Consider the following 19,190-nt stretch of genomic DNA (forward strand, 5'->3'; position numbering starts at 1 on the left):
TCACCTGATGTTATTGGTCTCTTTGTTTCCTTGAATGCTCTTTCACATCTTTCTGACCATTCCCACTTTGCTGCTGTCTGTAACAGGATGCAGCACTGTAGCAATGTTTGGGAGAAACTGGCGGCAGTAGCTTACAAGCCCCAAGTGTGACCCCTGTTGTGACACATTTTCCAGTTGGGTGTCTGTAGCACTGCTTCGGTCTTCTCTTATGACTTCCTTAAGCCATGCTTGTCAATGACATGTCCACTATATGAGGTTCATTATTGAAAAACTCACATTTCTCTCTCTTTGCGTGCAGACCATATTCACTCTGCCTGGTAAGCACTTTACCAAGGTACGGGAGGTGCTCTTCATCATTCTTGCCAGTCACAACGATGCCATCAAGGTAACGATATATTCCTAGGATATCTTGGTGCAGTTACTCTTTGCCAAATTGCTGGAGCTGATGTCACACTACAGACGAGACAATTATACTAGAACACTCTGTTGTGAGTGTTGATTGCGAGCAACTTCCTGCTTGACCATTCAATCTCCATTTACAGATTAGCTTGTAACAAGTCAATCTTTGAAAACCTCTCCCCACCTGCCAAAGATGCATAACTGTCAAGGCAAGGAATGCTGCGCAGTATGCAGCACAGGTTTGACGCTCACTTTAAAGTCCCTGCATACGTAAATGACTCCTTTTCTTGATCACCAGGACAATGAGCATGGCCCAATTGCTTTGCTCAACCTTGGGGAGAATACCAGATGCCTCCAAGCTCAGAAGTTCAGCATCCACTTTAGGTCGTAGTGCATAAGGCACTGGACACGCTTTATGGAACTTTTGCATTGCTGCTTCATCCAGTTCAATTCTGGTCTTCATGCCTTTAAGTTTACCAATACCCTTCTCAAATACCTTCTCATTAGTATTAAACAGCTGTGACAGTCTCCAGTTAGTGATATTGTTCAGGCTGAAGTTGCCTGAAATGACACATTGAGAACTTTGCGTGCCAATTTAATTGGATTTTTCTCAACCATTCACATCCGAAGAGTGCTGGCCTTCCACTTTTCAACACATAAAGCTCTAACTACTGTATTTTGCCTCTGTATGTCATACCTACTTTCCATTTTCCTTTGGGAGACACTTGTGTATGTGTGTAACACTTTCGTATGTGTTTTGCATCACTGAGCTATTTTCTCAAGGTAACTTAGAAAACAGTCTGTTGTAGTCAGCCTCTACAAAGCTGACTCTGCATCCAGCTCCATTTTATGTTTTACACCAGACACATCTATTGTGATCCATATGGTTACGTGACCTGCTTCAGTAATATTATGCAGTCCTAGGCACAGCAGCTCACCTTTGTCAGACTCCGTGTTGTCTGATTCTGTTTCACATTCAATCACTTTGTGCATTTGTTTAGTTTTGAGTTTGAAAATTTTCACTCTTTTTTTCTGTTTGGTTGTGCTTTTTTGTTTGACTTGCACACTCTCTCAGAGTGACCTTGTCTGTGACACTTCCTGCAAACTCTTTTTCTTTGGACCAACAGCCATTTGCATCATAGGAGGATTTGCAGAATCTATTCAGAAAATATTCAGAAATGCCTTCATCCATTAACTGGATCCTTTTGTGAAATCTAACTCTCTCAGCTATTACCAGCGGTTTAGGGCTCAAGTGATTTTGTAAATTTGCAACAATTTCACTGAACATCTTCCTTGCTGGCTTTTCAATAGTTACTAAGTTGTGTAAGAGCTCATATAATTTCACATCCATTCAGATAAGAAGCATGGAGGCTTTCTTTTCCTCTTTTACTTCATTTGCACAACAATACAGTTCAACCTCTTGATATATAATTTCCAGTCATTAGCTCTATCAAATTTGTCAACTTTCCCAACTAAGGTCATCATCATGTTATTTTCACTTTAACTTTGCTAATTGTGCTTCTCTCACTGTGTTTTTTGCACTATTACTCACACATCCCTTTGTTAGTGTCCATGACAGCCATCTCCATACTGTTTAACTCTTGGCTCTCGCTGTCTCTCTCCCTTCCTCTGAAGTCTGTTGCCCAGGTGCTGTCAGTGCAGTGGGTGATATTCGTTGACTTTCAGGTTCATACTCATCGCCAACTTGTTGTGCCTGTACAACTATATACAGTATCAATTAAATAAAAGTAGGTAGCTTTAACCGGTATATGCACATTGCAGAAAGAAAGAAAGAGAGATCAAAGCACATGTGTACTCAACAGATCAATGTGCATACAGAGTTATCAAACCATAATCAGTGGTAAGGGGAGTCATTGCACTCAAAGAAATAGATCCATACATTACAAAACTCATGCTGAAGAGGTAGTAATAGGTGACACGGAAATGGCAGGTTAACTGAATAAGTATCTTACATCGGTCTGCACTATGGAAGACACTGGCTGTATGGAGGAAGTTCCAGGTGCCGAGGCCATGAAGTGTGTGAAGTTACAATTACTCGGGAGAAGTTTTCTTTGGAAACTGAAAGGTCTGAAGGTAGATAAGTCACCTGGACCAGATGGTGTACACCCCAGAGTTCTGAAAGAGGTGGCTGAAGAGATTGTGGAGGTATTAGTGATGATCTTTCAAAAATCACTACATTCTAGAATGTTTCTGGAAGGCTGGAAAATTGCAAATGTCACTCCACTCTTCAAGAAGGGAGGGAGGCAGAAGAAAGGAAATTAAAGGCCAGAAACAAGAGAAAATCTGTAGATGCTGGAAATCCAAGCAACACACACAAACTACTGGAGGAAATCAGCGGGCCTCACAGCAACTATGGAAAAAAGTACAGTTAACGTTTCGGTCCAAGACCCTAGCTAGTCAGACCTCAGTGGCTGGGAGGTCAATTGTCAAGGATGTGTTTTTGGGTACATGGAAGCACATGATAAAATAGTCTGTAGTCAGCATGGTTTCCTCAAGGGAAAATCTTGCCTGACAAATCTGTTGTAATTCTTTGAAGAAATAACAAGCAAGATAGACAAAGGAGAATCGGTTAAAGTTGTGTACTTGGATTTTCAGAAGGCCTTTGACAAGGTGCCACACATAAGGCTGCTTAACAAGCTACGAGCCCATGGTATTACGGAAAATACTGTAGCATGGATAAAGCAGTGGCTGATTGGCAGGAGGCAAAGAGTGGGAATAAAGAGCCATTTCTGGTTGGCGGCCAGTAACTAGCAATATTCCGCTGGAGTCCGTGTTCGGACCGATTCGTTTTACGTTAAATGTCAATGATTTGGATGACAGAATTGATTGCTTTGTGGCAAAGTTTGCAGCCAATACAAAGATAGGTAGAGGGGTGGGTGGTTTTGAGGATGCAGAGAGGCTGCAGGAGGTCTTAGACAGGACAATGGGCAAAGAGTTAGATAGAATACAGTGTCAGGAAGTGTATGGTTATGCACTTTGGTAGAACAAATGAAAGGGTTGGCTCTTTTCTAAATGAAGAGAAAATATAAAATCTGAGGTGCAAAGGAACTTGGGAGTGCTTGTTCAGATTTCACTGAAGGTTAATTTAAAAGTTGATTCTGTGGTGAGGAAGGCAAATGTGATGTTAGCATTCATTTCAAGAGGACTAGAATGTAAAAGCAAGTATGTAATGTTTAGATTTTATAAAGCATTGGTGAGGCCTCACTTGGAAAATTGTGAGCAGTTTTGTGCCCCTTATTTTAGAAAGGATGTGCTGACATTGGAGACGGTTCAAAGGAGGTTCACAGAAATGATTCCAGAATTGCACAGCTTTGTCACAATGGGGGTGTTGGGAACGGACCCAAATGCAAGACACAGACACTGAAGTATGAGGAACAAGACAAGGATGCAGGACCTGGGCTAGGACATGGAAAAGAAACAGGGAAACTGGACAAGGAACTATGAACTAGGAGCCCAGGCTTGGACCCCGAGCCAGAGACTATACGAGGACCCAGAACCTGGGTCTTGCCTCAGGCTCGGGCCCCAGAACCAGGCAATGACATGACATGATTGCAGGACTGGAGACTGGGGTCTTGAGGCTTAGAGACAGGCTTGGGGTCTTGAGGCTCGAGGCTTGGAGACAGGCCTGGGGTCTTGAGGCTCGAGGCTTGGAGACAGGCCTGGGGTCTTGAGGCTTGAGGCTTGGAGACAGGCCTGGGGTCGAGGCTTGAGGCTTGGAGACAGGCCTGGAGTCTTGAGGATTGAGGCTTGGAGACAGGATTGGGGTCTTGAGGCTTGAAGATTGGAGACAGGCAAATGGCCGAACCAACCTAGTGAAGGCAAGAACGCAGAGACAGATCCCAATACTAGGTAGTGGCAAATGGCCAGACCTACCTAGCAAAGGCCTGGACACAGAGAGACAATTCCACACAATGAAAGAAAGTTCCTTATCTTGACCTAACAAGGCTCCAGTCTTGCTCCAGTGGTAAAACTTCTGCGATACAGGCAGGGTATTCAGTCTAGGTGAGAAGGCAGAGAGTCAGGCGAGGTATCCAGGCAGAGAGTCAGGCAAGGGGGGAAAGACAAGGAGGGGAACAGAAAGTCCAGCAGGGAATCCCTGGTTTGCAGAGGTATTTATGTCTCAGCCCCAAAACGAGAATCATGTGCCTACAACAGAAACTGGGGAAAACCAGAAACCCTGGAATAAGGAGTTATGGACCGGACCGTGAACCAGAATAGGGACTTCACGGACCGGACCATGACAGACTTGTCATATGAAAAGCGTTTGATATCTCTGGGTCTGTATTCACTGGAATTCAGAAGAATGGGGGATGACTTAAATGAAACCTATCAAAAGGTGAAAGGCCTTAAAAGAGTGGAAGTGGAGAGAATGTTTTCTATGGTGGGAGAGGCTAAGACAGGACATAGCTTCAGAGTAGAGGGCCATCCTTTTAGAACAGAGATGAGGAGGAATTTCTTTAGCCAGAGAGTGGTGGATCATTGCCACGGGCAGCTGTGGAGGTTGATAAACTCTTGATTGGTTAGGGCACGAAGGGATATGTTGAGAAGGCAGGAGATTGGGGCTGAGAGGAAAATCAACCAGCCATGATGAAGTGGTGGAGAAAACTTAATAGACTAGGTGGCCTGATTCTATTACTATAACTTATGGTCTTATGGTCTCATTTACTTCCAGAAATCTGTCTCCATTTTATATTTGCATTTAATCCATAGCAAACCAAAACTCAAAGCTGACTGTGTAAAGCAACACTGCAAAATCACCCTGAACTTTCCTCCATCTTTCTCTGCATCTTGCAGTATCTCACAAATATCAAGCTCCCAACATTGGCTGAAGCTGATCTACAGGTCACTGGAATAGTCTTCAACATACGTCACCTCAAACTTAAGTCATTGTCTGTAGCAGACAGACATTGCTTGTGTTTGTGCGCAAGCAGGGCTGAGTTTCAATTCATCAAATTTTTCACTGAAGTGTAAGAAACAGTGGGGCTTACACTTAACTTACGTGCAAGGCCAGAGTTATCTACCTACTCTTCCCCATTGCACAGCACCACTCTCTAAAAATAAAGAACAACGAATAACCCATGGGAAATGTGCATCATGTCTTGGGAGTATATCAATGAATAAAAGTTCCCCACTGTAGTCAGTGAGTAAGTGCGACCTTCAGTTATCTGCAGAAGAAAGTGATTGAAGATCAAGATATTAAACAAAGTTCCAAATCTACTCCCCTTCTGTATTCTCTCACACATGGCCCAAAAATCCATTTGATAAAGGTACTTTTTAGTTTGACACCTCTGGAGGATATGATGCAAATCTGCCCACAGACAGTGCTTTATTAGGTGTGAAGGAGTTTGCTTGTAAGCTCTGTGTGGTCTTGTGGGCAAGAACATAGAACAGCGGAGCACAGGAACATGTCCGTTGGCCCACCACATCCTCCATGTCTGCATATGTTTCCTTCGTGTTCACGTGTCAGCTTAAATGCCTCTTAAACATTGTATAAAATGCCTCAGGGTTATCCTTGATACTATTTGCCAAGGACAGCTCATGGCCCCATTTAGCTCTCCTAAATGTTGCAGTTCTTTCCCATCTCTTTGTATTCCTCAAGTGCCTTGTCTGATTTAGCTTCCAAAATTCAACGTATGCTTCTTTCTGATCAAACTTACAATATCTGTTGTTCTTCAAGGTTCATAAGCTTTCATCTTCACAGCACCATGTTTGTCCTGAACTTTAATCAACTGGCCTTTAAAAGAATCCAACCTGTCAGATGTGGCATTTATCAAACAGCTGCTCCCAATCTACTTTGTCCAATCACAAACATGAGATAACCATGGGGATGACAGAAATCCAAAGCAACACACACAAAATGCTGGAGGAATCCAGCAGGCCAGACTGAAAAGGAAGAGGAGAAGTCAGAGTAAGAAGGTGATGGGAGGGGAAGAAGAAGTACAAGGTGGTAGGTGGAACCAGGGAGACGGAGAGGGGTGAAGTAAAGAACTGAGAAGCTGATTGGTGAAAGAGATAAGGGGCTGGAGAAGGAGTATCTGATAGGAGAGGACTGAAGACCATACAAGAAAGGGAAGGGGAGGAGCCCCAGAGGGAAGTAATGGGCAGCTAAGGAGATAAGGTAAAAGAGGGAAACAGGAATGGGGAATGGTGAAAGAGAGGGGAGAGCAATTAGTGGAAATATGAGGAATCAATATTCATGCCATCAGCTTGGAGGCTATTCTAATGGAATATAAGGGTGTTGCTCCTCCAACTTGAGTGTGGCCTCATCAAGGCCATGGACTGACATGTCGGAATGGGAATGGGAAGTAGAATTGAAATAGGTGGCCACTGGGAGATCATGCTTTTTGTGGCGAATGGAGTGAAGGTGCTCGGTGAAGTGGTCTCCCAATCTACGTCAGGTCTCACCAATATACACACAAGGAGCCCCAAACACAGTATATGACCCCAACAGACTCACAGGTGAAGTGTTGCCTCACATGGAAGGACTGTTTAGGACCCTGAATGGTAGTGAGGGAGGACGTGTAGAGGAAGGTGTGGCACTTGTTCCGCTTGTAAGGGTAAGTATCAGGAGGGAGATCAGTGGGCATGGATAAATGGACAAGAGAGTCGCGTAGGGAGCGATCCCTGTGGAAAATGGAAAGTGGGGGTGGGGGAAGGGAAAGATATACCTGGTGGTGGGATCCCGTTGGCGGTGCAGAAGTTATGGAGAATTATGTGCTGGACATGGAGACTAGCAGAGTGGTAGGTGAGGACAAACGGTAACAGGAGGAGTGAAGGAACCATAAATGGTTATCAGTAGACACAATCTTCAAAGGTAGAGGATAACAAATGTATTTAAGCAAGTCTTTCACAGAATGTGGCTATCACTGGCAAGGCATTTATTGTACAATTCTACGTTTCTTATATTCACCTTAGGCGGTTTGAAGTGCGGAGGAGAATCAATCATTTTGCTATGGATCTGGACATACAAATATATCGTTAATGTTAGGTGTTGTAGATCTCTTCTGTAAAAGACATCCATGAATCAAATGAGTTTTCACAACAATAAAATTACATTATCATCACGGTTACCTAACTACATTTTGGTATTGATTCATTTAACTATTTGAATTTAAATTCACCACTAGCCAGAAGGATTGTAGTGGTTCAAGTAGGGACCTCAGCACTACTTTGCCTGTGTGCTTAGCCATCTACTACACTTACTTTATACTTATGTCTGTGAGGCTAAGCACAGTTTCAATGCTGTATTTCAGTTTGCTGATGACACCATTGTCATCGGCCAAACCAAAGGTGCAGCATGTAGGAAGAAAATTGAAAACCTGGCTGAGAGGTGCCACAACAACAATCTCTCATTCAACGTCATCAAGACCACGGAGCTGATTATTGACGTCAGGAGGAGGAAACCAGAGGTCCATGAGCCAGCCCTCATCAGGAGATCCGAGGTGGAGAAGGTCGGCAATTTAAAATTCCTTGGTATTATCATTTCAAAGGCTTTATCCTGGGCCCAGTACCCAAATGCAATTATGAAGAAAACATAGCAGTGCCTCTACTTCCTTAAAAATTAGTGAAGATTTGGCACGATATCAAAAAATTTGACAAACTTCTATAGATGTGTGGTGGAGACTCTATTGACCGGTTGTATCATGGTCTGGTATGGAAGCACCAATGCTCTTGTATGGAAAATCTTACGAAAAGTATTGGATATAGCCCAGTCCATCACTGATAAAGCCCTCCCCACCATTGAGCACATCTATACGGAAAGCAACATCTATCATCAAAAACCACCAAACACCCAAGTCATGGTCTCTTCTCGCCGCTGCCATCAGGAAGGAGACGCAGGAGCCTCAGGACTCACACCGCCATGTTGAGAAACAGTTACTACCCCTCAACCATCAGGCTCTTGAACCAGTGGGGATAACTTCACTCAACTACACTCGCCTCATCACTGAACTGTTCCCATAAACTATCGACTCACTTCCAATAACTCTTCGTCTCATGTTCTCGATATTTTTTCATTACTTATTTATTTCTATTTTTTTTACTTTTGTATTTGAGGTTTGTTGTCTGTTGCACGTTTGTTGTTTGCCCGTCCTGCTGGATGTGTTTTTCATCAATTCTATTATGTTTCTTGGATTCTCTGATTATGTCCACAAGAAAATGAATCTCTGGGTCAGATATGGTGACATATATGCACATTGACAAGAAATTTACCTTGAGGATTACTTTGAACTTTGACAAGGGCATTTAAGTACAATAAATGCTAGCCTGATTAGCAGCACTGACGTACCAGAAAAAGAATGAATGAAAAAATCTGCAATTTGCCTGTGATCGCCAGAAGGTGTTACAGGAGCTTCAGGATCCATACCACCAGGTTCAGGATCAGTTATTAATCCTCAACCATCAGGCTCTTGAACCAGAGGGGATAACTTCACTCAACCCAAAACTGAACTGTTCCCTGCCTATAGATACTTTCAAGGATTCTTTATCTCATGGTCTCAATATTTGTTGCTTATTTACTGATTATTATTATATTGCTTGGGGTTTTTTCTTTGTGTATTTGTACAACTTGCTGTCTTTTGCACATTGGTTGTTTGTCCATCTTGCGTGCGATTTTTCACTGATTCTATTGTGTTTCTTTGTATTTACTGAGAATGCCTGCAAGAAAATGAATCTCAGTGTTGTATGTGGCAACATATATGTACTTTGATAATAAATTTACTTTGACATTTGAACCTTGGAAAGCAGGATTATATTTTCTTGCCTGAACTTTCTCTTTAATTTTTCCAAAATTGGGCAGTATAAGCGGAAAATTAGTCCCTCAACTCAGTTGAAAAAGAATATAATCAGATGTTAGGTATATGTATGCAGTTAATTTTATTCCAATAACTGTGTTCACTTTGTTTATTCAACTCATTAATTTTGTTCACTTATTTTCCCCCAGTAGATTTATTGCTTGTCTCCATTTAGTACAGAAGGACCTCACTCTGCTTAGGTATGTACATTTTGTTTTATTAGCTAGTCAGAGAGTTTTTTTTAAATCAGAAGTGGGTGTTAAGAATGTTATTGTGTAGGCTTCTGATGTAAAAGGAAACACTAGGAGCAGATTGCTTCAATTCTGGCACAAAGCTTCAGGTAAAAGATTGGAGATTTGAGGCTCCCCTTACTTCCACTGCTTCTGCTTTTTTGATACTAAAATTCCATATGGCCAAATTCTATATTCATTCACAAACCTAAGCTGTGTTGGTAAATACTTCCTTGGAGAGAAAACATCTATAGGTTTGGTTGGATCTAACAGAGATAATGAATGATGGTTTACCTGTTTCCACTGCTCATCAAAATCCTTCTTAACAGTACATGGTCCATGTCGATTAAGACCATTCCTCTTCAATGAAGCATGACTAACTCTAAGGATATTGTGAGAAGTGTCTTTGTAAATATTTTCTTCAGTGTATTGCGAATCTCCATTGGCTAACAGAAGCACAATGACACAGCTGGCCGTTTCGCCCTAATCGCATGGAATCAATCCTGACTTCTTACGCGGCCTGTGTGGAATTTGAATATGCCCATCTAGGTTGCCTCCAGTTGCCCCAGTTTTCTCTCATATTGTGTGAGCTGGTCGGTTCATTGACCACTGTAAGTTGCTCCAGGGTAGATTAGTGTGGACTCTGGGCTGACGGCCTTTCCTTGTGCATAATACCTCTACAATTTACCAGAATGAAATTCTTTGAGCTGATCTGCGGCAAAATATAGTTAGAAATTTGCAAACTGCTTTAAAAATATGCTGGTTTAAAATTCGATCATTATTTTTCCATACAATCATTTTGAAATATTTGCAGTTCATTTCAGTTAAAAGTCCATTTGGAGCCAAACCTAGAAAATGTTATAACCATCTTCTCCAGCATCCTGAGAAAGTCCACACAAAACACCAAAAGCACCATCCAATTATACCCACAAGTGGATGCACAACATTTAAGTATTGTTTTTCAAGATTATTGATAATTAATTTCAACTTCTAAAAAGATTCAAAGGTTTATTTATTATCAAAGTATGTATCTGAAATACATCTTCTCCGGATAGCCACAAAACTAAAAAATAATGGAAGTCGTTCAAAGAAAAATATAAACCTCTCTGCACAAAAAAAACAAAACTTGCAAATGGTAACATGAAACCCCCTCCCCACGCAGAAAAACAAATTGTTCACATGGCAAGAAATGGACCCCCAACCCCCCACCCCACTAAAGACATCTGTTAGTCTTGCAAGACCATGGATCTGCGCCTGGAAAGTCTTCACTCTCCAGGGCGCAGGCCTGGGCAAGGTTGTATGGAAGACCGGCAGTTGCCCATGCTGCAAGTCTCCCCTCTCCACGACGCTGATGTTGTCCAAGGGAAGGGCATTAGGACCCATACAGCTTGGCACCAGTGTCATCACAGAGCAACATGTGATTAAGTGCCTTGCTCAAGGACACAACACAGAGCAATGTGTGATTAAGTGCCTTGCTCAAGGACACAACACAGAGCAATGTGTGATTAAGTGCCTTGCTCAAGGACACAACACATTGCCTCGGCTGGGGCTTGAACTCACAACCTTCAGGTCGCTAGTCCAATGCCTTAACCACTTGGCCACGTGCCCCCACCGCCCATTGCACAGAAAAACTGACAAGTCACACCAAGTAGCAAAAAGAAAGAGTACGTGTTTCACTGATCTTACAACAGTAAAAGAAAGAAAACTGCTACGTTATAATCCATTTTCATTTACACCATCTGAAATCAATGTACTGATCCCCCTTACTTTGTAGGTTTCATTGCAAGCTACCATTTGGTGGCATCCGCTAGTCTTGCGAGACCATGGATATGTGCCTGGAAAGTTCCAGGGTGCAGGCCTGGGCAAGGTTGTATGGAAGACCGGCAGTTGCCCAAGCAGCAAGTCTTCTCTCTCCACGATACCGATGTTGTCCAAGGGAAGGGCGAGGGCCGATACAGCTTGGCACCAGTATCGTCGCAGGAGTTGCCAGAACGAGGTTGAGGGCAACGTCGGACTGCCTTAGGGACTCCAGCTCCGGATTTGTCTTCAGGGTTTACTCCCAAAGCCTTTCCCTTGAGTGGGTATGGCCGCAAGGCAGCGGAGGTTTGAAGTCAGAGTTTTCCCTCTCTTAGGTGGACTGCCTTCCCAGGCTGACGAGCTCCATCTACCCGAAGCATTGGTTTTAAGGCGCCAGGACCCGCCCTCGCCCCTTCTCCTGTCAGTAGAAACAGTTCCGCTGGGCTTAGAGGCTAAACCACATGAGAAGGCCAAGAGTTGGACTTGGTTGTCAGAGGCTATTTGAGGCGCATGCCGTGAGGGGCAGTTTTAGGTAGTGGGAGCTTGTCCCCACTACCACTCCTCGGCTCGACAACCTTGGAACCAAAAGTTACCATTAATGACATGTAATCCAAGTTAATATTCTTCTATTGAGTTTGCTGCCATCGGATTATATTTGTTTAACAACAAATTTGACTGGATAAGTCAAGTTTCTGAATGTTATCCCTTAAGATAGTTCATATCATTATTCACAATTTAATTTACAACGTGAGGTTGATTGGCACAAGGCCCTCATATCTCAGATGAACAAAAAGTAGAAGAAAATTTGGCAATATTCTCACCTTGAATGTTTTCACAAGATCATTCAAGCTTTTGTGGCAGTGGCCTGCCTTTTTTTTTGTTTTTGAGAGAGACAGCGTTCCAAACCTCTGCAACTTATCTTCTCACTGTTCCAATTCCTCATTTCTCTGGCTTCTTCCAACCTGACCCCTTCATTCTCATTCAATTCAGAATTTTAAGTTCTGCACATACAATTTGTGTGCACACAGCTTTCGGTGAGTGGAAATAGCCTGAGTCAGCTAGGCATTCTTTGACCTGAGAAGTACTTGACGTTGTAATTTCATAGTACTTGGCCTAAAATACAGTGCTAGCTAAAATGTCTCCAAGAAATGGAGCTAGAAGTATCTGACTTAGATTTACATAGAAGGAGTTGCTGATCTGGAGCTCCAGTGAGTTTTAAACACCTTAGCTAAGGAATACTTCCGCAAGAGATACTTATTTTCATTTTACACTGGAGATGAAGCTCCGGGCTGCCAGTAAATATTCAAGTAAATTAGCCGAACTGATTTTGTCATGGTAAAATTGCCCGGTGGTTGAAAGTCCTATTCTGCTACCATTCTACATCTCCGGTTGCCCCATGAAACTTCAAGATAATAAACATTTATATGTTTATTAAATATAAATTAGCCAAAAGAATTCTGATCAGGTTTAGGAGATTGAAAATATATCTTGCTGTCATTCTGTTCCCTCCCTCATTTGTGTTCCCAGGAAAGTGACAGTCAGGTCCATTACATCACTCATTATTAACTTTATTCTGAGTCTATCCTAAACAATTTCTGTAAATTATCTTTGCCATTATTGTTTTTAAAACCAACATGCCTCAAGGCTGTGAGGTGATTAGCAGATTTGGAAGCCGCACAGTGCCACAGATTGGATGCATTCCTGTTTTATTACTACAGCAGAACCACAACGCCATTAGGCAGAATGCTGTCACAACGACCTGCTGAAACAAATAGCGATATCTCATTTCAGAGGAAGCTAGGTAAGGAGTGAAAAAAAACAAAAGGTATTATTGGTAAGATTGCAGAAAAGGGAAGATAATAGGCTTATATCAAATATAAAAGAACGATTTTTGGGCCAAAGATTTGTGTGAACTGACTGCCTCCTTGTGTATCTCACTCTTCTTCTTAAGAAAGTTGATTCTCATTAGTACCACAGCTGAATGAACTCACAAGGTAACTTTTCCTTGAGGAGAGAGAGAAAGGGGCAATAAAACTCTTGTGAATGAAATGAACCATGGACTGGATCATTTGACATGTTGTTTGCTGCCTCCTTATCTAAGAAAAACACTATTCACAACTTTTGACAGACCTTCAGCTATATCCGGATGAAGTCCAGCAATCGACTGCTTATTCATTTCCATCAATGCTGCCTGAACTGCTGAGTTCCTCCAGCATTTTGTGTGTGTTGCTCCAGCAGCACCTTCCTTCGGCAAATCCTATACTGCACCTGACCTGGTAGTGTAGCAGTTAGCATCACACTTCACAGTGCTTGTGATCGAGGTTCAAATCCTGCCACTGTCTGTAAGAAGTTTGTGTGTTCTCCTCATGACCCCGTGGGTTGCCTTTGGGTGCTCCAGATTCCTGCCTCATCCCAAAGATGTACAGGGTAGGATTAGTAAATTGCGGGCATCTGTGTCGGCACCGAGGCATGCGACTCTTGAGGGATGCCCCCAGCACATCCTCGGATTGACACAAGTGACACATCTCACTGTTTGTTTTGATGCACATGTGACAAATAAAGCTAATCACTTCATCTGTAATCTCTTTATATTTGGATCAACTGTGTACATGGGAGGTCAGAGGACTGAACTTCAAGTGCACAGTTGATATTAGCATTTAAGACACATGACTTCACACTTAAGGTCTGATTCAAATTCAAAAAACACATTTATTATCAAAGAATATATAATTTATACACCTTGAAATTTGTCTGCTTACCGGCAGCCACAAAGCAAGAGACCCAAATACTCCAACAAAAGAAGACCAAACCCTATGGAGCAGAGAAAGAGAGAGAGAGGTAAAAAAACACACATCATGCAAACAACAGAAGCAAGTCAACAGCAGCCTGTCCCAGGATCCATACCCAGAGAAGCCAGAGTAGGCCCAAAGCCTTGGCCCCCAGCTCACCACACCAGCGGGGGAGAAACTCACAGCAGTTGGGTAACTTCACAGCCTTGGCACCATGGAGAAAGGAATAAACATTCGCAGGACAGCCAGCAAAGTCAACCCAACCCTTGCCTCCGGACCCGACACTCGGGCTTCCGATCTATCTGGACCGGTATTTAAATTGTCCGAGCACCAAGTAGTGCCACGTCCTAGGACCTGGATACCAGTAAGCTGTTACACATCTTCGGTGGCACCAGATTCGTTACTATGGAATAAGAGAATAAAAATATGCCAGTATCAAAGTTAATTGGGATATTGGAAGCTGTATCACATCAAATCACATAATAAAATAGTTTCGGGAATTTAGGTTTTAGTCCAGGCATCAATAAGTAGCACAACACTCTTCCTTCAGTATAGAACGCATAAATTTATAGAGCTAGCGGCATTACTAATCTTCATATTTAATGTCCCTGCTGGACATTACCACGGAATTAACCTGACTCCTCAATTTTACTCCACAAATCATTTGAAATATTCACTTGCGATTTTCTGAATGGTGAATTGAGTCAACAAGAAGCATACTTCAAGGCCATGGAGTGAGGAATGATATTTCCTGCCCTCTGGCCAGAGTCTGTAGCAAGGAGGAAGGCACTGATGTTTTTAACAGCGTCATTCAAGATTATAAGTCTGATGCTACTGCATCAGTTATGTGACATCAATACCTGCCACTATCTGTAAGGAGTTTGTGGTTTCCTCCCACATTCCGAAGACGTACATGTTAGTAAGGGTTAGTCATTTGTGGGCATGCTATGTCAGTGTGGAAGCTTTACAATACTTGTGGGCTAACCTCAGCACATCCTTAGACTGTGACGCAAATGATGCATGTCACTATATGTTTCAAGTACACATGATAAATAAAGTTAATTTTTAATCTTTAATACAGTTGCATTTCCAGGACCATTTGACCTTGCTACCAGGACTTTCCTACATCTGATACAATTCAGCAATTTGATCTCCTCTCTGACCTGCATTTCTGTAGTATGGTTTACCCATGGATTCTTGTAAATGGAATAATTCCTTTGCATTCAGTCTGTTGGTTTAGGGAATCATTGTCCATAATCTGATCCCTATTTATCATTTGCATTTTAAAAGACCTTTGCAGATTACATGACTTCTAAAACCCTGGTTAGGGTGCTTTCCTGATAGCTTCTGATTATTGCCCTGAGGAACACCAGTAGAACTTCCACAGCAATTCAGGCCATAAAATTGCACCATAGGATGGCAAGATTAAAAGGTTAAAATTCTGATACAAAGAATTATTTCGACAAAGGTTTAATCGAGTAAAAAGGGCAAAAGAATTTAATGAAAAGGTAGCACAGTATTTCCTGTGAAATTTTAAATGAACTAAAAGGCAAACCATGTATAAATGATGTAAATATCTTTTTTGAAAAGCAGATTCCTTCTAAACTACCAACGATGGACAACACTACGGAATATCCAGACAATGCATATGATTATGAATATATTTGTGAGAAAGACGCCGTCAACGATTTTACAGCGCAACTGATGCCTCCATTTTATTCGCTCGTGCTAATGTTGAGTCTACTTGGAAATGGACTGGTTTTGGTGATATTGGTAAAATATGAATACCTAAAAACAATTACAAATATATTCATTCTTAATCTTGCCATTTCAGATTTGCTTTCTGCTGTTAGTCTCCCCTTCTGGGCAGTGCATCATATAATGGGATGGATCTTTGGGAATGTAATGTGCAAAATAATGAGTGGCGTATTTAACATTGGCTTTTACAGTGGTATAATGTTCCTAACACTGATGACAATTGATCGGTATCTTGCAGTTGTTCATGCAGTAAGTGCTGTGAGATCCAGAAAGGTTCGTTACGCAACAATAACGAGCACTGTTGTCTGGCTAGTTAGTATAATCGCAACCATCCCTGAGTTTCTCTTTTCCAAATCTGCAAAGGGCGATAATGATGTGTTAATTTGTGACAACACTTACCCAAAATCTAAATCAGTTCCATGGATACTATTAAAAAATTCTCAACAAAATGCATTGTTCTTTATTCTTCCATTGATCATCATTGTGTACTGCTATTTTAGGATAATTCAAACAATAATAAAGTGCAGAACAGTACAGAAGCACAGGACTCTAAGAGTAATATTCTCCATTGTAGTGGTGTTTTTCTTGTGTTGGGCACCATACAACGTTGTGATTTTTTTGAGATCTTTGGAGGAGCTCAATATACTAGATGCTGAGGATTGTGATTATGATAGAAAAATGGATTACGCATATACTGTCTCTTACAGCATAGCTTATTTCCATTGCTGCCTCAATCCCATTTTTTATGCTTTTGTTGGTGAAAAATTTAGAAGGCACCTAATTTATTTCTGCGGCCATTGCATGCCATATAGTCTGATTTGTCCTACGCAGATAAGTGTCAGCAGGAATACCAATTTAGAAGGATCTGATGGAAATGATACAACAAATAACTGGTAAAAACATGCAACATAGAACAGTACAGCAGAGGACCAGGCCTTCTGGCCTGATATGTTTCCACCCACTATGATGCAAAGATCATTGTGTGCAGAGCTGATCGCCACACCACAGGAAGAATGTGGAGGATCTGGAAAGAACAGGAAAGGTTCACCAGGATTTTGTCTGGATAAGGGAATATTATCCATAAGGAGACACTGGAGGATTAGAAACTGAGGGACAATCTGATAGAAATATATAAATTTACGAAAGGCGTAGAGAGGGCAAATTGTCAGAATCGGATTCAGATTCTTTTATCCCAGGGCAGAAATATCAATACCACAAGGCACAGATTTTATAATGGGGGGGGGTGGGAAGTCTTAAAGGAGACTTGTGAGCCAAGTTTTGTTCTGTGGAATGCTCTGCCTCAGAAGGCAGTGGAGGCCAATTTTCTGGATTCTTTCAAGAATGAGTTAGATAGAGCTCTTAAAGATAGCGGAGTGAAGGGATATGGGGAGAAGGCAGGAAAAGGGTACTGATTGTGGATGATCAGCCATGTTCACAGTGGTGCTGGTTTGTAGGGCTGAATGGCCTACTCCTGCACCTATTGTCTATTGTTTTCTTCTTAAGCAGAGAGTGGCAGTTGCATGGAGCATGCTGCCTGTGGAATTGTTAGAAGCAGGTACACTTGCCACAATTAAGAGGTATTTGGACATGCACGTGAATAGTCAGAGAGCAAAGGGATAAAAGTGGAGCGTGCAAATAGGATTATTTTGGTTGGCATCTTGGTCGGTGCATACGGGGTGGACCAAAGGGCCTATTCCTATGCTGTACTGTTCCATTAAGTTCTACATTCAAGGGCATGTTGACTCTCCCTAATAAGCCAATGCTTTTCCAAACATGTGTAAGTCTTATTCCTAAGAATCTTCTTCAATAATTCCCTACTTCCGATGTGAGTCTCATTGGCTAAAATTCCCCAGTTTGTTGCCGTTGCCCTTCTTAAACAAACAGACAACATTATCTATTGCCCAGCCTTCTAAAGATGATGCTAAGTTCTTTGTTGAGCCCCAGCAACCTCCACCCTAAGATAAATTCTATCAGGCCATGAGGACTTATCTCCCTTAATGTTTTTCAAGCCAATAAATAGTTCCACCGTATTATCAACATTCCTTAGAATATCAACTTATCCCTCCCTACACTCACCATCCATACTCTTCTCCTCCATGAATACAAATGCAAAGCACTTATTTAGCACATACCCATTTCCTATCGCTCCATACATAAATTCCCTCTTATTTCCTTAATCATCTACCCTTTTCCCAGCTACTTTGTTGCTCCCTTTGTACGTATAAATTATTTTTTTTTTGAATCTTTTTTAGAAAATATATTTGAAGTAAAATTATTGCCTTTGCAATTTATGATGCCTTTGTTTAGTAAATGTGATGATAAGTTTTGATGTAAAATAATGAGATATTTTAAGAAATCTAAATCAGAAAGCAACATATCAGAAATGCTTGAAATGTTTTTTCCTCTCAACTTCAGACTGGCTTCTCAGCACAAATGTAGCTGTGCTTTCATTTGTGATTAACTTTGTGTTGTTTTTGAATTCAATATCATTTCTGTAATTTTTTTCTTGTCTACATGTCCTGGGATTGAGAAATTCTGCTATTAATTATTGACAATGTTGAAAGTTATGGGTTGAAAGAGTGAAAGAAAGAAATAAAAGGAGTTTATTGTTTCTTGCACAAGTTACCTTTTACTTTAATAAATCTTGATATCACAATTATTTGTCAGTTAAAGGGGAAAGAAATTGAGGACTTAGAAAACACCATGGATGGAGTTCTACTTGCACTGTATCAGGAGTATCAAAGGAATTTGTTTTCATTTGTAGCAATTACCCTCAATTTAGTTATGTTACATGGTTTAAAATATAGCCATTTTTAACCATGTAACATCTCTGCATAAGATAATAGTGAAACCCTTCCCCAAAAAATATTAAAGTAATAGTCACACACAATAGCAAGTATACATAAATCATGAAACTACATATACATATGTAATCTACTTTATGTTTAACTGGGAAAAGATAGAAAGAACAACACCACAATCAATGAACGTATTCACACTAAGAACTTTGCTACCTTTGTCAGGTGATGCATTTGGGTATGAACTACCAAACCTGATTATAATGATTAACATAGGAATAAATCTAAATATAATGCAAGGTTCTGAATCTTCAGAAACATCCTCTGCAGGCGTATCCAATACCCCAGTGCTTCCAATCTGGTTATAAATCATGTCAATGGGTCATTTCCCCAGAACCTCCCATAATGCACCCTTGATTCTATCTCAGCCTCACTCTGGCTTGCTCTTGATCTACTGAGAACACTCCTTTGTGATCTTAGCATAACGCCAGGCTCATTTTCATTGATATCTAGCAAGAACCTTAGAGTATTTTCTGCCTCCTTTCCAGATTGAAGAATCCAATTTTATACTTCAGTGTATATTCACACCACTGAAAGCCCTTATTT

At 41.4% G+C, this 19,190-nt stretch overlaps 1 protein-coding gene across 2 annotated transcripts in view; it reads left to right on the forward strand.

Moving 5' to 3' along the window:
* The window catches only part of LOC140212337 (C-C chemokine receptor type 3-like), a 33,122-nt gene extending 14,743 nt beyond the window's left edge, over window positions 1–18,379 (forward strand). Inside the window, exons 2-3 of one of the 2 annotated variants that reach the window (XM_072283037.1) lie at window positions 9,362–9,412; window positions 15,622–18,379. In XM_072283037.1, the coding sequence (XP_072139138.1) occupies window positions 15,643–16,683 (1,041 nt within the window). In that variant the 5' untranslated portion in view covers window positions 9,362–9,412; window positions 15,622–15,642 and the 3' untranslated portion in view covers window positions 16,684–18,379. Of the gene's footprint in view, window positions 1–9,361; window positions 9,413–12,914; window positions 13,041–15,621 lie in introns of those variants that run through there. The other variant, XM_072283038.1, reaches the window with a different exon arrangement.
* The last annotated feature ends 811 nt before the right edge of the window (window positions 18,380–19,190 follow it).

Source organism: Mobula birostris, chromosome 19 (genome assembly GCF_030028105.1).
Source record: "Mobula birostris isolate sMobBir1 chromosome 19, sMobBir1.hap1, whole genome shotgun sequence".
Taxonomy (NCBI): Eukaryota; Metazoa; Chordata; class Chondrichthyes; order Myliobatiformes; family Myliobatidae; genus Mobula; species Mobula birostris.